This window comes from Panthera onca, chromosome A2 (assembly GCF_046562875.1).
Source record: "Panthera onca isolate mPanOnc1 chromosome A2, mPanOnc1 haplotype 2, whole genome shotgun sequence".
Classification (NCBI taxonomy): Eukaryota; Metazoa; Chordata; class Mammalia; order Carnivora; family Felidae; genus Panthera; species Panthera onca.
The window spans coordinates 200366-222027 of record NC_138340.1 but is presented as its reverse complement, the minus strand read 5'-3'; the positions used below and the strand labels follow the sequence as shown (position 1 = coordinate 222027).

Below are 21662 nucleotides of genomic sequence, written 5' to 3'. Positions count from 1 at the left end.
GTGGTTGCGTTGCTAGGAAACGGGGGCGGGGCCTGCGAGGGCTGGGCGGGGCCCCGCCTCTGTTTCCTCAGCCTCTCGGAGTGTGATGACAGAACAGATAAGTGCGTGCTCTGTAGAGGTTAAAATACTCGCTTTATGTTATGTGCATCTTACCACAATACGGAAAATAAAGCGTTAAGGGAGGCGGTGGGGATCCCTGTGAACAGGTGGGATGTGTGCCTTGGGCTGGGGTGGGCTGCCAGATTTAGCAAATAAAAATACCTGGATGGCAGTTAAGTGTGGATTTCAGGTGGAGAGCCAGTAATTTCTAAATTAAGTATCCCGTGCAACATTTGGACGTGGCTGTGCAAGAACATTCGCTGTTTATCTGAAATTCACACTAACTGGCTGTACTGTGTTTTGTCTGGAAAACCCATCCTGAGGTTCCCCATGCTTTACAACAAATACTTTTTTAATTTTTTAAGATTTTATTTATTTAGTAAAAACTTTTAAAATTTATTTACTTATTTTGAGAGAGAGAGAGAGAGCACTAGCAGAGGAGGGGCAGAGAGAGGGAGAGAGAGAACCCCAAGCAGGCTCTGGGCTGTCAGTGCAGAGCCTGGTGTGGGGCTTGAACTCACAAATCATGACCTGAGCCAAAACCAAGAGTCCGGGGCTTAACTGAGACTGAGCCACCCAGGCGCCCCTATTTTTTTAAGATTTTATTTTTAAGTAATCTCCACACCTAACATGGGGCTTGAGCTAATGACCCTGAGATCAAGAGTCGTATGCTCTTCTGACTGAGCCAGCCGGCCGCCCCCACAGCAAATACCTTGTTAAATGACAAAATAGTTTCAAAAAACAAAACAAAACGGGTAGTCTATTGTTCATGATCTTGGGTTAGGCAGTAGTTTCTTACTTGTGACATGAAAAGCCTGAGCAACAATAAAAAAATAGATAAATAGGATTTCATCAAAATTAAAAACTTTGTGTTTCAAAGAACACCAAGAAGGAAGTGAAAAATCAACCCACAGGATGGGAGAAAACACTGGGAAATCATAGATCTGATAAGAGACTCACATCCAATATAAAGAACACTTACAATTCAATTTAAAACAAGTACAAATAGGGGCGCCTGGGTGGCTCAGCTGGTTGAGCATCTGACTTCGGCTCAGGTCACGATCTCGTGGTACATGGGTTTGAGCCCTGCGTTGGGCTTGATGCTATCAGCACTGAGTCTGCTTCAGACCCTCTGTCCCCCCCCCTCTGCCCCTCCCCTGCTTACTCTCTCTCTCTCTCTCTCAAAAATCAGTATCAAAAAAAAAAAAAATGGATGAAGGGTCTGAATACAACGCTTCTCCAAAGAAGACCTACAAATGGACAAGCCCATGAGGAGACGCTGGCCATCGTGAGCCATCAGGGAGTGCCGGTCACAGCCAGGTGAGGCACCGCGTCCCTCTTCGGCATCCTGATTGTTTTCCACTGGATATTTAAGAGCTGCAGATACCTGAGATGCTCTGAAAAGTCGAGCAGCAGTTACCCTTTTGCAAGAAACAGTTACATTTACAAGGGAAAGTCCCTGTGTAAGGGTGTGTCCCTTCAGAAACCTGTAAGGAGGGGAGGCGAGGAGTTGAATGTGCTGCAGCCTTGCCCCCGTCTACTGTGCGGTTCCGGGTCACCTCCCATCACACACTCCCCACCCCCAGCGTCATCTTTGGCTTTCTCTGAAGGTGATGGCTTCCGTACTTCTGAATGTTACTCGGTTTTCGCGACTGTCTCCCATTCAGTACATGTGTTACTAAACTTGTTTGTTTTCCTCCTGCTCATCTGTTTTACATCCATTAATCATTGGAGCAGCCAAAGCACCTGAAAGGGAAGCAGGGAAACTTTTCTGCCCCTTGTGGGTAAAGGGAAGGCTTCTCTAGATTGGAGCCGCTTCTTGAAGGCTGTGCTGTTCAGAGAGGCAGCAGCCGCGGGAGGTGAGCTGCAAGTCTGAGAACAGCCGGTCAGGAGTGGGGAGGAGGCAGTGTCGGGGCTCAAGGGCTACGTGCGGAATGAGGCGGAAAGCAGCCAGCTGGCTTCAAAGTCCCTCTGGCCTGGATAGAATTCCACGGCCCCCTTTCCTGCCCTCCCTGGGCTGGGCTGAGGACAGATCTCGTGGGAAATATTAGGGCCACCAGGCAGTCTTTGCTTTTGTTTATAAAACCAAGCTGCGTCCTCTCCAAGGCCCAGTTTTCTGGTTCCCTCTCTGGAAAGTCTTCCCTGTCTCCTCCCACTGGTCAGATGGATCCCTTTGCTGCTCAGTCCTGGCCCCACCTGAGGCAGGAGAAGCCTTCTAGGGCCACTCCATTGTCAGATTTAGCAAATAGAAAGGCAGGACACCCAGGTACATTTGAATTTCAGATTAAAAAAAAAAAAGAGAGAGTGATTTTAAAAGTATCAGTCTATCCCATGCAGTATTTGGGGTAGACTTATGCTAAAATGTATCTGTTCTATATCTGATCTGCTCAAAAGCAGCCCTGCTCCATTACCCGCTGTCATTTCCCTCATTTGCACTGGTCCCTTCTGTGACCTCGTGTCCAACCCACCTGTGTGTGAGAGCAGGGACACAGGGTACCCTCCTCACTCCGCGCCCCCACCCCTGGCCTCTAGGCCGGCACCCTCACTGGGACGGGCCCAGGTTCCGGATCTGGACGTCTTCCTCAGACAGAAAAGCAGGGAAGCAGCCCAGCTCTCTGGCCTGTTTCTGCAGCTTTGTTCTGGGCAGCAGCCGGGCTGGGGGTGCGAAGAAGGCAGGGAGCCCGTCCTCTGATGCAGAATCTCTGGAGACCCATAAACCTTGCCCCTGCCGACCCCTCAGGCCTCACTGGCCTGTGTCCTGCCTCGGAGTCCTGCCGTGTGGTGCCGCTGGCTCCCTCCCTGCACCCCAGTGACCACCAGACTGTCCTGGGCAGCGTGTCTTCAGGACCTCAGCCCCAGCATGCCACCCCTGCCCCATCACAGGACACGGCGTCTGCTCTGGTTCATTTGCCTTCTGCTTTTTCTTCCAAAACCTCTCAGGGGCGCCCAGCCAGCTCAGTCAGAGGTGTTTGCAGCTCTTAGGGTTGTGAGTTCAAGCCCCACTTTGGGCTTAGAGGTCACTTAAATAAACGTACAAAACAAAACAAAACAACCCTCAAACTCACAGGTGAGGAGATGACATCAGACTTTCATTCTGTTACCCATCTGTCCACTGCTAAAATGTTTCAGCTTAGTTTTTTATGTGCATTTTTCTGAAAGGGGGAGCTTTGAAATCCACCCCCTCCAGGCAGTGACTGAAGGAGGACAGGGCAGGTTTTATTCTGGTGTTAGGGAGCCCTGGGAGGGGTTTGAGCCAGGGCGGTCCCTCCTCTGTTGTGTTCTAGGGAGACATCAGAGCCGCCCAGGGGAGAGGGGCCTGAGAAGAGGGCCAGGAGCGGACAGGGCAGGCCCTATCCTATGGCTGACATCCTGACGAAAGGGTTATTCTGGCACAGACCCAGAGCAGGGGCCATGTGATCTTGGGGGCAGACTCGGGATTGACACAGCCACAAGCGAGACCCGGGGCCTCCAGGAGCTGGAGGAGGCAGGAAGGACCCTCCCCGCTGGAGCCTGTGGAGGCGGGGAGCCCAGCCCACCTCGATCTCTGACTTTTGGCCTCAGAATGTGGGAAGATAGAGTCCCATTGTTCTGAGTTCCTGCTGTGTGGCTTTGATGCCCCAGATCACACTGTGTCATCAAACCATCAGAGACCACCTTGGGCGGGTGCTGAGTCCCCAGGCAGGCAGGGTGGGGCACCTGCTTATTCCTGTTGGTGGCCTCCCGTTCACCTGGGGGTCAGTTGGGGGGTGGGGGGTGGGGGGAGGAGCCCTGCTGGGCCAGGAAGGAACAGCCAGGCGGGGAGATAAGCCTTCTCCCGGGACAGCAGCAGGCGGGCCTCCCCTAATCTGCAGCCAGATGGAGCCATGCCAGACCCCTGATGAGGCCTCGGCGCGAAGGAAGAGGAAGCTGCTTGGTGCCTGGGAGCACACCTCTAAATGCAGTCTCACCTGAGGATGTCTGTTGAAGAACAATAAAAACCATAGCTTCCTGCAAAACCAGTGGGGACCTCGGTCTTAATGGGCGCGTGTGGGCAGACAAGTGCTTCAAGGCAGTTCACAGCAGCCAATGAAACAGCCCCAATGTCCATCGGCAGGTGGATGGACACACACAAAAGGTGGACGTCCACTGCGAAAGGTTCATGTCCCTCAGCTGCGAGCAGGAGCCAGGCGCCCACCCCCGCCGCCCCACGGACAGACCCTGAGCACACGACGCTCAGGGAGGGAACCAGACGCGAGGCGCCACACGGGGGTGTGAGTCCATGTGTGTGAAACGTCCAGAACAGGCTCATCCACGGACGGAAGGGGGTTCGTGGGGGAGGGGCTGGGCGGTGGGGCGTGACTGTGTGGGGACAGAGTTGCTTTCTGGGGAGATGGAATGTTCCAGAGGTGCTGGTCACACAACCCGGTGAATGTACGAACACCCACTGAATTACACACTCTGGATGGATGTTCGGCATTTGCAGGCCCGGCCCCGAAGCGCCCTGGTGGGGGCCCACCCCGGAGGGTCAGCCCCCAGCCTGCCATGTTGCACTGGGCTGCTGTGGACACTGGGGCAAGGCCAGGACCTCTGGTCCTGCTACAGGTGACAGGAAGGGGTAGGTGAGTGGGGATGGGGGGAGGAGAGCAGTGGAGGATGGGAAAGCCGGGGGAGGGGGTCCTGGGATGCAAGCTGTTACCCCTCCAACCTGCCCGCAGCACCTTGAACATCTTGAAGGTATTCTCCATACTGGAGGCCAGTTGTACTCTGGGTGCTAGGCTGTGGCCCTGATGCTTCGCATAAGGCTGCTGTTGTGTCCTGGGGACGCCCCGCAGCCTGCAGCCCCCTCCTGGCTCCCGTCTGGCCAGTCTTCCCCTGTTCCCACCGCTGCCCCGAACTCCAGAAGGCGTGTGTCCAAAAACGCCAAGCCCCTGGCTGGGTTCCCCTCAGCAGGGGCTCCGGCCCTGCCCCGTGCGTGGGCTCTGCCTCAACCAGTGATTTGTCCAGAGGCCAGCATGAAACCTAGGCTGGGTCCAGCAGCACTAGAAACAAGCTCTTTCCACGGGACCCGAGGGGCAGCCGTCCTTGCCGCCAGGAGAGAAAGCCTTCATGATCCCACGGCTGAGAGGCGGCAGGTTCGTGAGGACCTCTTGTGAGCGCTGGGATCCCGCTGTGCCTGACGCCTGTGTCCTCCCAGACTCTGCAATTACAGGAGGCACCGGGGGCCTTTTGGTTACCCGAACCGGTGTAGTCTGGGGTCTTTGGTGCTGGCTCCAGGATGGGTTTATCTGGGGGCTTCACCGTGGCATGCAGGCCCCAGGCTCCTCTGGTGTGGACTTTGCCACCCTCGTGGGTCAGCTCTGCCCCTGTGGCTAGGTGGGAGGCACAGTCCTGAGCGCATGAGGACTGCCCCCCAGCTCTGCACAGGCGGGCTCTAGCTTTCTGCAGCGAGACCAGTATGGGCGAGGAGTGGGGGGCAGACCCTGTGGTGATGTGAATCTCAAGGGTGTCGCCCCTGGGGAGAGAGCCAGGTTAGGGACAGGGGCCCCACCCCCTCCTGTGACGTTGCTACCTCAGCTCTGAGGCCCCAGACACCTGATGTTACTAGCCTAGCAGTGGCCCCAAGTCCCCGTTTCCTGAGAGGTTCAAGTTGACAGTCAGGGGCCGTCCCCATCTTGCTCTGGCTCCCACTCACCTGCACACAGGCCCCCAAGGCCAGCAGAGGGGCTACGGGCTCCCGTGGTGCCCAGGAAGTCGGCTCAATGAAGACCGTGGTCTGGAACCTCTTCCGTGGGGATTCTCCAAAGCAGCTCTCGCCCTCTGGACTTGCCGTGATTAGCCTGTCGGCCTGCGTGGGCCCAAGGTGACAGGAGCACACCTGAGAACGAGGGCCACTCAGTGGAAGCTGAGCCTGGCAAGTGACGGTTTCTTCTTGCAGCTCTAGCGGATTAACGGATTACCACACATTCAGGGCCTGAAGCCACACAAGCTTATTCTTTGACAGCTATGGGGCCAGAAGTAGGAAACGGGCCTCACGGGGCTAACGTCCGGGTGTGGGCAGTGCTGGCTCCCGTGAAGGCTCCGGGGGAGACCTGCACCCCTGCCTGCTCTGGCTCTCAGAGAGCTCTCTGGCTCTCAGGTTACGGGATCAGGGCACGGACATCTCTGGAGCTGTTATTCTGGCGACCACAGGTCTGGGGAGAGACTGCGCAGAACCAGTGCCTTGAACAGGCTATGCCTGAAATCCCTGGCCTTGTCACTCACAGAAGCCAATTAAATTCCTTTCTGTTTAAGTCAGTTTGAGTTGGGCATTTTGTCCTGCTACCGAAGGGGTCATTATAAAGGAGAGGTGGCCAAAACAACTGATCACAACAGGCAGATGAATTCACCCAGGTGCAGAGACTCTGGAAACCATTACCGCCCATTTGGTGGCATCCTGTCCTCACCCAGTCGGGTGTGTCAGGCCAGGGACGAGTTCAAGAAAAATCAGTATTTATAGAGTGTGTTCACATGTCCTGTCTAGTTTAGCCGGAACCACCCCCAGGAAGTAGGCTCCATTAGTATCCGGACGGTCAAATCGAATAACTAAAAATAGAGTTCTTGGAATTTCAGATAAACAACAAATACTTTGTAAACATGTCCCCAACACTGCACAGGACATATACCCACTATATTATATATATATATATATATATATATATATATATATATATACAGTAAGAATGATTTGTTTATCTGAAATTTATATTTAACTGGGCAACCCTAATTATTTTAAGGTTTATTTTTCAGAAAGAGAGACAGTGAGAGAGCAGCAGAGAGAGAGAGAATTCTCAGCAGGCTCTGAGCTGTCAGCACAGAGCCCAGTGTGGGACTCAAATTCATGAACCGTGAGATCGTGACCAGGGCTGAAGTCGGGACGTCTAACTGACTGAGCCACCAGGCTCCCCCGGGCAACCCTAATTATGATCTCTGTTTTGCAGATAGGTTATGGGATGTGAACCCCAAGGCCTCAGGTATCAGTCAGATCTCTGTGCAGAAGCTTCCATGGCAGTTGTGTGGGGGACGGTATGAAGGGAACACGATTCCCATGGAGACGTGGGGTCCGCGCCCCTCCCCTCGGGTCTGGGTGGGTGCCCGCCCGTGTCCAGCCCTGTGCAGAAGTGGTGCGTGTGACCCCCGAGTGATTGAAGCGGCCTTGCTCCCGGGGTCCTCCCGCCGGAGCCCGTGCCGCCGTGCTGTGAGCACACCCGGACAGGGTGGGGCGGGGACAGACCACCCCACCGTGCCGTCCGCTTCCAGACCTCCACCAAGGTCTTCTCGTGCGGGCTGCCAGCCCCCCAGACCACTCCCCGGAAATGCCTCTAGGCTGAGGTGAAGGGTGCCTCGGCGCCCTGTGGAGGTTATGAACATGAGCCACTGGCCTGGCCCTGCCTGCACCTGCTCAGCACACGGGCGAGGGTCACACGCCCAGGCTCCCACTCCGGAGGCTGGGTCGCTGGTGATACACCACAGAGCTCAGAGGCCCAAACTAGGTGCAGGAGGAGCGGGAACAGGTGTGGCTGCCACAGTCCCGCCGAGAACACCACTTGAGTCCGGAGGGGCCCCTCCCCGCCCTGCACTTCCCTCCGGGTTTAAGAAAAGCCAGAGATGAAGAGTGAAACCTTCCACGTTTTAATGGAGAAACATCATTCAGGTTAAAACACCACCAGACCGCGAGGGCAAACCGGGAAAGGCGTGTGCAGGCCGCTGTGGGGATGTGTGTGCACCCTGGATGTACCTGCCCCTCTGGCCCGTCCCCCACCTGTGTGGGGTCGTCTCAGCCCCAGGCGCAGTGACTGGTCAGGCTGGGCGTGTGCTCGTCTGACCCAAGGGGGGACCTCGGTCCTGATGCCATCTGACCCTGAGCCCAGGCCACTCTGGACTTAACAGTTACACTGAAATGAAGCCACCGGGCCTGGGTGACACCAGCACACAGGGCTCCTTGGGGGTGCTGTGGCCACAGAGGGGCTGCCTGGGGCCCGATGGCCAGCCCCGCCAGCAGACCAGCCGGCCCCGGGTGGGAATCTGGGGCCGTGACCCGGCCCGGACGGGGCGCCTGGTGGCACACTGCTCTCTGCGGTCCTTCGGGAAGGCCAAGGACAGGTTGGTTCTGTAGCTTCTCGTAAAGTCGTTTTATTTAGATTCCAAACAAACCAAAGCAGAGAGAAGAGGTGACCACAAGTGAATCCGTCAGCGCGAGCCGCAGGCCCAAGTCTCTGGCTCGGCCAGCAGGAGCTGAACACGCACACGGGCGGGTCCGCGTCCCTCAGGCCACCGCCGCCCAGGCCCGCCCCACCTGGCGGGCTACGAGGGACCCGGGACACACACGCGCGCGGGAAGGGAGGGCGACGCCCGGGAGGAGACCACCCAGGGGGCCGGGCAGCACCCCTCCCATGGGGCAGTCTCGCCACACAGTCCGGGGCTGCTGAGGTAAAATCTGTACGTTTATTCTTGGGGTCGCCCTGTCAGGACTCCTCGTTGCCGGAGTCGTCCTCGTCGTCCCCGAAGCAGCTGTCGGCCTCAGCCTCGGGCTCGCCGTCCTCGTAGTAGTCGTCGTAGAAGAGGTCTGAGCCCTCGTCGGGCGCTGGCGCCTTGGTCTTCACGCAGTACTCAGCCAGCGTGGTGGGCACCTTCACGCCGTCCCGCTCCGCGTCCACCTTGGTCCCCAGGACCTGCTTCCTGCGGGAGACACGGGCCCACAGGTCACCGCTCTGTCTCCTCGGGGCCCCGCAGGCAGGAGCAGGCAGGAGCACGGACGCCACAGGGGAGGGCCCCTTGAGCCACCAGACAGGAATCCTGGAGACCGGCGGCACCCCGTGGGAGGGTGAAGCCACTATCGCGGTTCGAGCCGGCAGACATCAGCCACCAGGGGCGACGGGACCGGGGCTGGACCAGATCTCCAGCTGCCTGTGCCGGCCGGACAGGGGCGGAGCGGATGAAGAGGGCCAACGCCAGGGGGAAATGGGGACAAGGGAACGCGGACCCGGGAGGTGACAGGCGCCATGGGTCACGCCCAGGACAGAGCAGACAGCTCTCCTGGGGACTCGGCGTGGCGCCCCCATGAGCTGTGGCAGGGTGGACACCGAGAGCCCACGTCCCAGCACAGGTGACACCCCAGACGGACACCCTGCAGCATCGCCCCACTGGGGGGGGGGGGCTCCAAGTCAGCCGGCTCTGCCCCCGTTGTGCGGGGAACACACTTGGCGGGGGCGGGGGGACAGGCAGGCAGAAGCGCCCGTCACAGCCTTGCTCACGTGGGCGCATGTGAGCCAGCCCACGGGGAGTCTTCAGGGATAAAAACAGTCTGGTTTTAATTTTGGCACCACGTGGGAGGTGCTGGGAAAAACTGGGGCGAAGAACAGGCCATGTGGGCAGGACCCCCCGCCACGTAGCTGAGCCGAGCGCCCTCGCCCCGAGACCCCACGAGGGTCCCGCACAGCAGCACGGGGAGGCCTGCAGAGCACCCGGCATCACTCGTGGCAGACACCCCGCTCGGCGCCTCCTCACTTCCACAGACCCAAGGCTGTGACCCCGCCCGGCATCGGGGGACAGCTATCCTGGGACGACAACGGGGGACAAACAAACGGGAGAAGGGGCTGCCCTACACGCACATGGGTCACCCTGGGGCCGCGTGTGTGGCTTGGGGGGCTCTGATGCACTCAGGTCACACGTGCAACACCGCAGAAATCGTTCAGAAAATTCTGCTCACGTAAAATACCACGGAAGCAGCAAAAAACGGGCCAGGTCTACGGAAGAAAACCGGCACAACTTTACTCAGAGGAAAGAGAACCAAAATCCACAGAAACGGCCTGCAGCTACGGGCTGTGGACCCCTGACACCTGCGTCTGTCCAGCGTGAAGCACGAGGCGGCAGGGAGCTCTGGCACACGATGCACAACAGCGTGTGAGGCCCGTGCACATGCACGGCACCGTTCTCCACATTTCTAGCACGCAGATCAGCGGCTGCCAGGGCAGGGTGGCAGCGGACGTGGGCGTCTGGAAGGCTACACGGAAACTGTCAGGTGTTAGTGTTGCGGGGCTTCCTTTTCGTTTCTCTCAGGATGTGTGTGTTTCTCTATCACGAACACGTTGCCTTCTCAGCACACAGTTGCTTCTGGGGCTTCGTCTGTGTGAACTGTGGCAACTTAAAGTGTGTGGCGGTGAGTTTTGACCCACGTGTGTCCTGAGACGCTGCCCCACAAGCGAGGGCGCAAGCATACCCCTCCCCCCCGGAGGTTCCGCCGTGTCTTGTGCATTCTGCCCCTCTGACAGACACCAACGTGCTTTCTGAGGCTACGTGGACAGGCCCCGGCCTGCTCCCTCCTCGCCTGCGGCTGTACGCCTGGGCCGTTGACAGCTTTGGCAAATCGAGACTGTTCTGAACATTCGTGTGCGTACCGGTGTGGACACGCGCCCCCGTTTCTCTTGGGTAAATACTCAGACCTCAAGTGGCCGGGTCCTAATGCAGGTGTGCACATGACTCACCCATTTTTTTAATTAAAAGGTAAATGACGGGGGGTGGGGGGGTGGTGCCTGACTGGCAGGGTCGGAAAAGCATGTCTGATCTTGGGGTCATGAGTTCGAGCCCCACGTTGGGAGATTACCTAAATAAAACTTAAAAAATGACAAACTGAAAGGGTATCTAGGAAAAACCTAACAAAGGGTTAAGCCTGTCATGAAACGAGTCAGTAAACCCGCATTAAAAAGCAACAATGGACAACAGACACAGAGCAGCTCACACAAATCCAGGGAGAGAGAAAAGGGGGTGAAGCACAAGCAGCTCTAGGTCCTAAGCGGACAGCGTGTGCACCCAGGGCCTTAGACCAGGTTCCCACCCTGGTCCTGCACCTGCCCGCTGAGTGTCCATCCTGTGCAAAGGTCCCTTTCCAAGGGTGCTCACCTGTTTATTCGAAGGGGAGAGCACTGGAAATGACCACCCGCTAGGTGGAGGATTAGTCCTGGCCAATCCCCAAGTGATGCATCGCTTTCCTAACCAGACAAAACTTATTTTCTAGAAAAGATAGCAATTTTCTAAGCGCGCTGGTATCATGATCATTTTCTGCCTTTAGGAAATGATTCCAAGCTTCAAAATTACAAATGTAAATGACGTTCACAGCAAGAAACCAAGATACGACGTGACATAAACCAGACCTCAGTAGTACACAAAACCTATGTTCCCCCCCAAAAGAAAGCAGGAAAACAGAGTTGATGTCAGGAGCAGGTACCCGAAGGACTGTGGTCCCGGAGCGCCCGTTTGTAGATAGGCACGAGGGGCCAAAATGCAGACAGGAGGCCCCGCAATGCTTGGGAGAGGCTCCCCAGGAGGGAGGAGAGAGGGACCAGGAGAGTCTCTGCTATTTTAGTTACAAAGCAAAGAAACCGCAGTGACCCCTTGTTAAAGCCTGGCGGTCACCACTCAGGGGCTTCTGTATGTACGTGCCACCGGGTCTGTGCGCGACACACGTGCACCACAGGTGCTCTGAATGCACACACCGTGTTACACATCTCACAGGCATTAAGCTACACATCTGCGACACACACTGGGGCACCTCACCGTGCAACAGAGACAGAGAACACACGTTTTCTTTAAAAAAAAAAAAAGGGGGGGGGGGGCAAGGAGACCAGCAGAAGAACCAAGGCGTAGGCTTCAGGCTGGCTGGCTCCTCCCCAGGGCTGCAAGTCCCTACTGGGACTGCTGGCCATGGGCAGGCTGGAGGTGTGTGGGCCTGCACAGAAGCCCTCCTCACCTGATGATGTCCGTGTACTCCCGGTCCTTGCCTTTGCTCTCTTTCCACTTCCTGTACATCACAGAGGCATCCACGTTCGCCGGCGAGAAGGTGTTAGGTTCGTTGAGGAGGGAGATGACGCTCAGCAGGATGGTCCTGGGGAAGTAGGGAGTCAACAGGTGCAGGGCGTTTTTGGCCCACGCCACCCACCTACGAGCTGGGCTCTCAGGCCACGCCCAGGCCCAAGCGTCACTGGGGAGCTTCCGGACACTCTGAAGCCAGCACCTGCCTGGGGACCCTCACAGCCCCCCAACCCTGCAGATGACATCTGACTGGACTTCTCGTTGTCCCTTTTTGTCTCAGGCCCCAAGAACAGCAGGGTCCGGCCCCCCCCCCAGTCCATCCACCTGCCCGCCCAGCTCCCAGGACAACATGACGTGGGAGCAGCTGAAGCCAGGACCACCTTTGTCCCACATGCCCCTATCCCCGAGGCATCCTGCGGGCAAACAGGTCCCTCTGTGCCACCAACTTCTACTATAGTTCGGGCTGGACTAAAGACATGCAGGCTGCGAGGCAGGGAGGCCAGCCCACTCAGGATGAGCAGCTCAGCCCTGAGACGGAGGGGAGATCCCAGGGGCAGGCAGAGGGGCAATGGGAGGGAAGACACAGACCCGAGACTCCCAGGGGCTGTTTCTCATGGTGGATGGGGCAGGGGGCACCAAGAAATGAGAGGAGAGGCTAGGAGAATTGGTCCTGGGGTCTTTGGGGCCCCCAGTATCCTGGTGGGAGGCCAGTTTGGACAGATGCCACGGTACTCTGGCGAGTCATGGCCCTGAAGAGGCCCCGAAGGAGCAAGGTCAGGAATGCTGCGGGGGCCAGGGGTCCACGTGCTGACCAGTCCCTCCGGCAGGGTCTGGCCCAGCCTCACCTGACGTTCTGCGTAGGGTTCCAGCGCTCTGAGGGCAGCTCCCCACTCTGGGGGTCATCGACTGGGGGGTGGAGAATGGAGATGCACACGTCCCCCGTCTGTGTGAGGACAGGAGAGAGGGGTCAGCGCCCACAGCACTGCCACCAGGCAGCGCAGTGCCCTCCCCACTACAGGGGAGCCGGGAGGGGCCTGCCCGGTGGGCTCACCTCGTAGATGTTGGGATGCCACATCTTGGTCAGGAACCGGAAGGCTGGCGGGGAGTAGGGGTAGTCGATAGGGAACTTGAGGCGTGCCTGGGGAGGGGCAGAGAGCAGAAGAGCTCAGCCAGTGCTGGCCATTGCTCAGGGACTGTGCCCACGAACACACAAACAAGGACACTGGCCAGGACAGACCCCCCTGTTGCAGGAGGACCGCCTGGACCCTGCTGGTCGCCCCTCACAGACCCCCCCCAGGACTCTTTGGGGTGGCCTGAGCGGACCCTGGCCCCCCTCCTGCTGCTGAAGGGCAACTCCAAGGCCATTCTTGGCCCAGACCCGTGGGAGGGGCCAGGAGCCAGGCCCCAAGGGAGCTGTGCACCCCCAGCATGGCGGCGACTCCTAGGCCTCAGTTTCCAGGCTGTGGGGAAGGTTAAAAATAGATGTGTGTTCACTCGGCAATCATTCCCGACACCTCTGTGGGCTGGGCTCTGTGGGAGGAGATGAGTCAGCGCTGGACGGACGGGCTCTCTGCCCACAAGCATCCATCCTGGGGGGCCAGGAAGGCAGACAGGAAGGTCCTGGGGCAGACTGGGGAGGGCTGCCTGCCGAGGCCTCAGCAGGTGCAGGAGCTTCGTTTGCGGCTTGAGCCCCAGTCCCAGACATGGGGATGTCTGGCCTAGGGTCCTGGTGGTGCTCCAGGCTCTCCCGGGCGAGCCAGTGTGCTGGGAGCCAAAGCTGGGCTCCTCTGCTGGAGCTTCGCAGGCCCATCTCTGGAGAGTCACCCTCCTGGGCAGGGGCACGGGGGCATTTAGAAGTCCCTCTGTTCCTGGGTGATTGTGCTGAGGCCTGGGAGGCAGGTAACTTGCTGGTGACTGCAGAGCAAACCCGGAGCTCAGAACCTGCCCTACAGGTTTCTAAGCGATGGCCCCGAGGACAGCTGTTCTCAAACACCCAGCAAGTCCCACCTCATCTTGTCTCAAGCGTCCCCAGAGATGCCTTCACTACTGAGCAAACTGAGGCTCAGAGAAGGAAAGTACCTTGCGCAAGGATACACAGCAAGCAAGCTGGGAGGAGGTTGTTGAACCGCGTCTCTCTGGCACCCCCTTGAGTACACTGCCTTGCCCAAATGCTCACCATGGCCCATGAAGGACAAGCAAGGCGCCGCAGGAAGTGGCTGGGAAGCGGTGGTGGCCGCCAGGCACTTCCCAGTCTGGCTGTTCCACACCTGCTGCAGAGGGTCTCCCCACCCAGTCACGCCTCGACAGGAGGATCAGGGTGGGTGCCAAAACCACCCCGGGTCCCCCGCCGGCTTCTCTGAGGACACAACACAACACAACCTACGGCAGATGTGTTCGAATCTGGCAGGGCCCCACCCCCAGTCCCTTCTTCTCCAGAAAAACGGGACAATCCCCCAACCCTAGTGTGGAGGATCCCCTGCAACCAGTTAGTGAGCAAAAGTCAGAAGCCCACATCCCTTCCTTCCAGATCTGTGAGCTCACTCAGTCTCTTAGTCTCGCTGTTGCCTCAGGGTGGGACTCCACCTCCGGCTCTGAATGGAGCTCCCATCCCTCCAGCCTGAAGCACACAAAGGAGGCTGGGGGAGGGATCTAGTTGGACCATTAGGTGATCAACCCCAAATCCAGTCCCCGCATGCATGCAAGAGGCCGGATTGCCGATGCACAACTCGGGCGGGAGCGGTCCACAGTCCTCCCCCCATCCCACCCCAACACCAGGGGAATCTCAACTCAGGACTCACCCCCAGCAGACCAGGCTGCTCCCTCACAGCCACTGAGCAGGCTCAGCTAAAACAGGAGCCAAAAGTGCAAACGCAGACGTGTGTCCTGGGAGTATCACCCGCCCCTCCCCCACAGCCTGGCCTAGCTGTGGTTTCTGCCCGCCCCCCCCCCCCCAACCGGGCAGGGCTGGGGGAGGAGGGTGTTCCCAGGCTGAGGACCCTTGCCCCACCTCTCGTGCAGGCAGACCCCTTGCCCCATCCCTCTGGCTCAAAGAGCAAAGCCCTACAATCTGACAAGGGTCCTTCCAAGGCCACGTGGGGGCTCAAATGGTGAGATCAAGAAAGCTGCCTGGGTTCTGGCTCAGATCTTCTGTCACACTAGCGGGAAACACAGCCAGTGCCAGGGCCAGCACCCCCTCCCTGCTCCCAGAAAAGAACTGCCCGGGATGAAACTATCACAGGGGACAGAGAAAACGACCCAGACGTGAGATTTGAGCCCCAGAAGGACACCTGCTCAGCGAAACCTGAGAAAAGCAAGTTGCGGCAAGAGAGGGGCCCCAGGATTGGAGACCAGGGTCCCGGGTCCCGGGTCCGTGGGGTTGCTCTCTGAGGTGTGGCTCCCAGGGACAAAGTGGAGAGTGGCAGTGATGCCACCGTCTTGCCTCAACGTTCCCTAGAGAACAACTTACATAAAGCTCCAGAGGAAGCCAAGTGGGCCTGGCCGGCTGCTATCGGGAAGAGTGGCTGCTTTCCAAGCAGGCCCCAGCTGGCAAGGCCCCATCTGAGCCTTTGTTGGAACCCAAACAAGTGGCGGAGCAGCCCCCCCAGTCTGGCCTCCCTCCCTCCCTTCCCCAACCCCGTGCTCCCCAACAATAGAGCTTGCTAGGTCTGGGGAGGCTCTTTGTCTCCTCCGGGCAAGGGGCGGGGAAGGCAGCTGAGGGCCCGGGTCCGCCAGAGGCTGAGGTAAGCACGAGCCCCACACCCAAACAAACAGGGAGCGCCCCGAGCCTTCTCTCCGGGGATCCAGCAGACCGGCTGGGAAGGCGGGGGCCTGGAGCTGCTTCCAGGGACGGAAGGGGTGGCCGAGAGAACCACCAGCTAGACCCAGGGAGACGGGGACCGCCGCGGGCACACAGGCCGGGTGGGAACCGGGACTGCGAGCCGCGGGCTCACCTTGAAGTAGCCGCCCTCGTAGTAGGTGTTGGGGGGCCCGAAGATGGCCACCTCCCAGTTGTACAGGTCGCCCTCGTCCACCAGGGTCACCCGGAAGCCCTCCACCGGCTCCTCCTGCAGCCCCTTGAGCTCGAGCAGCAGAGCCTTCTGCGAGCTGGGCACCAGCGGCCGGGCCATGGCGGCGGCGGCGGCGGCGGCGGCGGCGGGGCCCGGGGTCGGGGGCGCGCTGGGCCGTGGGGCCGCCGCGGAGGCGCGGGACGGGCCGGGCCGCGCGCCGGCCGGGGAGGCGCCGGGGCTGGGGCCGCCGCCGCCGCCTTCCTCCTCTACGCCACCGCCGCCGCCGCCGCTCGAGCTCCCTGAGCGCTCCACTCGCTCTGGCACCGCCGCCCGCCCGGCGCTCGCCTCGGCCTGACCCGCGCGCCCCGCCCCACGCTGCGCCTGCGCGCCGCCGCCACCCCCCCCCCCCCGACTGCGCCTGCGCGCGGCGGCCGGGCCCGGACCGCACCTGCGCGCCCGCCCGCGGGGCACGCCGGGAAGTGGAGTCCCCGCCCCCGGCCCGCCGAGCGCGCAGGCGCGACCGCGGGGAGGGAGGGGGGCCGAGCGCGCAGGCGCCTTGGAGCTTTCGACCCCCGGGAGGCCGCCGCCGCCCCTCTCTCGGGCTAGCACCCCGGACACCTGTGCGCGGGGAGGCGGGCAGGGTTGGGCTGCGTCGTCCCGGCACGGGCCGCTGAGCTTTTGGGGTCTTTTTTATGACGTCCCAGCACGGGGTGGGGCCGGGGGCGGGCCGGGGCGGGGTCCTTTGGCCCGGGAAGGGAGGACGGAGGCGGATTCCCTTCTCCGGCGGTTCTGAGCGAGCGGAAAGGGCGGCCCGGCCGGCAGTGGGTAGGCGGGAGGGTGGGGTGAGGGAGTGTCTGGGGTCCGCAGACCGGGTCCTCGTTGGGCGGTGCCTCACTTTCTCGAGGCAGAGGTGAGGAGTGACCTCCCTGCTCAATACGGTCCGACGAACTGGAATCCAGAGATGGGCAAGACACTGCTCCCCAGGGAAGCTGGGGAGATCAGTGCACCCCCGCTTTCGGGTTTCATTCGGCAGTGTTGATTCAGCACCCATCCTGGCCGACCCCCCCGCCTGAGTCCCACCCTCGGCTGAGCCCTGCTTGTGCCCGAATCGTAGACTGACCTTCCACCCCAGCTTGTCCTTCCTCCCGACTGCGGCTGAGCTCAGATCTGGCTGGTCCGAGGCCTAGACACACAACCCTTGCTGGGACACTTGGGCATGAGAGTCAGACGTGGTGCCCAGGCCAACATCCTGCACAACCTCAGGGTGACCGCTCCCCACGAGAGTGGGCGTTGGGCCAGTGGCGCCTGCTGTGGTCCCGCCCTGGGATGTGCCCATAGCCTTGTTGGCAGGTGTCAGGGGCAGCCAATATCTGCAACACCTTGGGCTCCGCCCTCCTCCAGGTGTCCCAGCTGAGGACAGGCAGGTGTCAACCTGTCTGGGGCAAGGTGAGCAACATCTCCACAGGGGAGAGAGTCAGGGTACTCTGAGAAGGAACCCCGGGCGGAGCTGAGCTTCAGAGGGCTGACCCAAGCCTGGGGCTTTGACCGTCTCATCCGTAAAGGGGGCTCTGGGCTTCGAGTCTCGGAACCTCTGCCCTCCTTGGAGGCGCGTGGAGTGGGCCCCTTAGCTGTAAAAGGACTGTGTGCCCTGTGGCAAGTGCACTCTGACGCTCGTTCTCTGCCTACAGCAGCAGTGTCGGCGTTGGCGTGTGGTAGCTTATGGATAAACGGTCGTGAGAGCTAATCGTGATTCTTCCAGAGAGGCTTCCCGGGATCTCCCTGTGTAATCCCCACAGCCCCACAAAGTGTTGGGTGGGCGGGGTGGCCTTGGAGACGGAAAGGGAGGTACCAAGTTTATGGCCGCTCCAGGAGGTGCCACATGGGGCCTCATCCCCCAGGAAAGCCTGCTCCTTGGGCTCTGCAATATCCTGGAGAGCTGGTCATCTGGGGTGTCCACAGCACCTTGATTTTCCCTTAGGGGCTTCTCATTCTTAGTCTGTAAGGTTCAAATTGGACTGACCCCCCAAACCCTGGCTGCAGGGACGGGTCACCCAATCAGAGCGTTCCAAGCCCCTGGCTGCACTGGTTGGTTCAGGAACAGCATGTGGCTAACCATCGAATGAGATGCAGCTCTGGGACTTTTTCTGAGAACACTGGGCTGGGGTGACTGAGTGGGGACCTGGCCTGAGGTTAGGGGACCGTCTTATCACCACAAGCCCTACGAACAAAGGTGGCGCTCGGGGATCCTGATGACCCTGTGTGTGCTCCTGGATGCAGCCATGCTGACCTTCTCTGAATGCTCCAGAGGTGCAAGCTGATAAATTACTTTCGTTCTTATGAAGCCAGTGTGATGTGCGCCTCCCATCACGTGCCACAGGAGCGCCCTGCATTCAAACCTAAGTTCTGCTCTGACCTTGGAAATGGCCCTGGGATGCTAAGCCAGGTCTCAGTTTCTCTATCTGTAAAACGAGTTACATGAGATAATATTTGGAAAACTCTTAGCATGGGCCTTGAAGATGTTATGGAGAGGTATACAATGGCATTTTGCTGCAATCATGCCGGTTGAGAAGGAAGACGTGATCTCAGGAGGCAGGGACTGCAGGAGTGGAATAAAAGGACGGACAGGGGGGAATGTGGCCCCTCAAGGGTAGAGGGAAATGGAGGCCTAAGACAGAGGCTTCAAGGCCAGTGTGCTCTGGATGCAATAGAACTGGCTTCGAGGTCAGCCCTGCCTTTTCCTGGTTGTGCCACGGGGCCGGCCACTTACTGCGGGAGAGAATAATGCCCCCCTCACCTCCCATAGCCGTCCACATCCTAATCCCAGAGCCTGTGACTATACCACCTCACAGGACAAAAGGGACTTTGCAGATGAGATTAAGAATCTTGGGGCGCCTGGGTGGCTCAGTCGGTTAAGCGGCCGACTTCGGCTCAGGTCATGATCTCTCGGTCTGTGAGTTCAAGTCCCGCGTCGGGCTCTGTGCTGACAGCTCGGAGCCTGGAACCTGTTTCAGATTCTTTGTCTCCCTCTCTGTGACCCTCCCCCATTCATGCTCAGTCTCTCTCTGTCTCAAAAATAAATAAACGTTAAAAAAAAAAAAAGAATCTTGAGATGGGAAGAGAGCATCTGGCTGGAGCATGCAACTCGATCTCAGGGTCATGAGTTGGAGTCCGTTGGGCATAAAGCTTGCATTAAAAAGAAGAGGAATCTTGAGATGGGAGATTATTTTGGGTAATCACGGTGGTTGGGCCCTGTGTAATCTACCCCATTCCCAAAGGACCAAAGTCAGACAGATGGGCAGACCCCGTGCTTCTGGCTCTGAGGATGAGGAGGGGCCATGGGCCAAGGACGGCACCTCTGGAAGCCGGAAAACCGAGGAGATGGGGCCCCCTGGGGCCCCCGGGGGAGCCAGCCCTGCCTACACCTGGGAGTTAGGATCTGTGAGCCCAGGGCTGTCAGAGAACCAGTGTGTGTAACTTTAAGCCACTGAATTCACGGTGATTTGTAACAACAGTCGTGGGAATTGAATACACTTAGCTCTGTAAGCTTCAGATTCTTCCGCTGGAAAATTGATTGATTGATTCATGACTTCCACGCACAGATCTAGGCCCCGGGGCTACAGAGAACAGGACTAGCAAAGCCTCCCACCTTTGGAGAGGTAGGGAGAGAGGCCATAAACAAATCGGTAAATAAATAGCGATTTTTGGTAGCAATAATTGCCAAGAAGAAAAATACAGTATGGTGAGGCATTAGCAACAGGAGTGGTTGGAGGGTTGGTTTGGAGAGTGGTCAGGGGAGGTGTCCCTCAGGAGGTGGCATCTGAGCAGAGACCAGAATGAAGGGAGGAAGTGAGCCATGTGGGTCTGGAGTAACAGTGTTACAGAGACAGGGGCTAGCACATACAAAGGCCCTGAGGTGGGGACAAGTTGCTTCAGCTAGAGACTGGTGTGCCCGAGACAGAGTGAGGGGACAGAGGCAAGACAAGGAGCTGGGGAGTCTCCTGGGTCAGCTTTCTGGAGTGCTGACTTTGCTCACAGGACTTGTGGTGGTGTAATGGCTCCAGAACTCAGGCCGGGTCCTCCCAGCTCAACTGTGTCAAAAACAATCCCAGGGCTGCATCTCATTGGCCATCCAGGAGTCACCTGCTGTTCCAGAAAAGGGCCAGCTGAGGGGGAGGAGGCATTCAGCCACTCCCCCAGACCCGGGTGGACAGGGGGCTTCCACAGTGGCCACAAACTCCAGGGGAGCCCCAGGTTTGGGAGGTCAGCTAGAGGCTCAGTCCCAGATACAGCAGGCCTAGGGTGTCCTTGGGATGTCTCCAGAAGTCCTAGGTATGTGGTTGGTTCTCGAAGGCTGGAGCAGAGCAAGGCAAGGGGTCCAAGCCATGACTTCGAGAACCCTGGCGTCCGGGCGGCAATAGATGCCTCGGGCCGGTGAGATTCTAAGTGAGGAGGATGTGTGAGGAGAGGCCCTGGACAGAGCTGGGGGGCCATGTCCCCCGACCCCCAAAGCTGAGATAAGAGGAGGAGGCCGCCACGGGGCGGGGCAGGAGCATTTAGAGAGTGGGCAAGGGGGTGTTTCCAGAAGGGGGAGGTTTGTAGTGTCGCATGGTCCACACTGCCATGAGGTTGAGGCCAGGTGCGAACGTTGTGTCGGCTTCCCTGGACTCTGGCGGCTGGCAGAGATCGAGCCGGGGTCGTAACGAATGGGACTTCCGGACCTAAGGCCACGCATGATGGCGACCCAGGGAGGCAGCGGGCGAGGCTGGATGGGGCAGGGCAATTGTCCTGGCTGGACTTGGCCTCACTCTATTCTGGGGGGCTCTGGAACATGAGCTGCCCCCAAATTAGCTCCACCTGAGGCAAAGGGGCTGGCTTTCATACCCTCTGGCCCTCACTCACTAGCAATGCCCGCCCCAGAAGGAGTGGAGCTTCCTGGGCAGCGTGGCTCCCCTGCAGAGGGGCAGCGGTGGGCGGGGGCAGCCTGGAGGGGGCAGCAGGGAGGGGTGACCCGGTACACAGTGCCCACCTCAGCTTCTGAGGTCATGAAGGAGTGGCCGCAGAGCTGACCGTTGAGGCCCCCACCTGCCTGGGCTCCGGGACAGGTACGCACCTAACGCAGATGGCCCACCCGTCTACGAGCCGAGTGTGGGCAGGGGCCTCACCCACGATTTGTCCCTGCTGCTGCCCGGCCCCGTGGCGGCTGGGTTGCAAATTTCTGGAGCAATCCCTGTGTGTGGGCGCAGGACAGAGTAGAAGCGTTCCAGCCAACACTTATCCAGCGGCTTGCTTTTCCTTAATCTTCCAGTTGCCCATGGCTGCATGATAAATGACCCTAAAGCTTCATGGCAAACACGGTGATCTGTCTCGCTCGTGAATCCGCGCAGTCGGTGCTGCCAGTCGCCCGCTGTCCCAACTCGCGGCTGCTGAGTGAACCGGTGAGCCCGGGGCGGGGGGGCATGGGACCTGGCACCTTTTGTGACCTAGCCGTGGAGATCCTGTGGTCTTACAAAAGCCACCCAAATTCAGTGAAAGGGAATGCGGATTTCACCTCTCGATCTGCCTTTCGAGGGAGGGGTGGGGACGTTCTGGAAGCGTGTGGGAACAGAAATGTTGCTGTGGTCGGTTTTGCAAAACACATAGTGGCCACAACTCACAGTTCGCTGATCACCTGGCCTGTGCAGGGGGGAGGGATGGGGAGACAAGGTGGTCCTTGCCATCGGTAGCCTGAAAAAT

At 59.0% G+C, this 21662-nt stretch overlaps 1 protein-coding gene and 2 long non-coding RNA genes across 3 annotated transcripts; 2 read left to right on the top strand and 1 right to left on the bottom strand.

Moving 5' to 3' along the window:
* The first annotated feature begins 17 nt into the window (after positions 1-17).
* LOC132677817 (uncharacterized) lies at positions 18-4465 on the top strand. The gene is made up of 3 exons (XR_013554393.2): positions 18-101; positions 1292-1419; positions 3951-4465. It is a non-coding gene; the product is annotated as an uncharacterized LOC132677817 (long non-coding RNA).
* Positions 4466-7723: 3258 nt separating this feature from the next.
* On the bottom strand, positions 7724-16049 carry CDC34 (cell division cycle 34, ubiquitin conjugating enzyme). Its single transcript, XM_060629568.3, has 5 exons — positions 15873-16049; positions 12974-13060; positions 12768-12865; positions 11861-11995; positions 7724-8793 (listed from the first exon to the last, which is right to left on the bottom strand). Exons 1-5 carry the CDS (start codon positions 16047-16049, stop codon positions 8580-8582), a joined length of 711 nt encoding a protein of 236 aa, XP_060485551.1. The 3' UTR covers positions 7724-8579.
* LOC144615771 (uncharacterized) lies at positions 16045-21471 on the top strand. The gene is made up of 2 exons (XR_013554392.2): positions 16045-16754; positions 21235-21471. It is a non-coding gene; the product is annotated as an uncharacterized LOC144615771 (long non-coding RNA).
* The last annotated feature ends 191 nt before the right edge of the window (positions 21472-21662 follow it).

What these genes read in the sequence shown, in the direction of transcription:
- CDC34 (XM_060629568.3), bottom strand. Translation starts at nt 16,049, where the DNA reads ATGGCCCGGCCGCTGGTGCCCAGCTCGCAGAAGGCTCTGCTGCTCGAG. An exon ending in GGCATCCCAACATCTACGAG is followed by an intron (nt 12,866 to 12,973) that starts GTGAGCCCACCG and finishes GTCCTCACACAG; the next exon opens with ACGGGGGACGTGTGCATCTC. An exon ending in GAGTACACGGACATCATCAG is followed by an intron (nt 8,794 to 11,860) that starts GTGAGGAGGGCT and finishes TGTCTCCCGCAG; the next exon opens with GAAGCAGGTCCTGGGGACCA.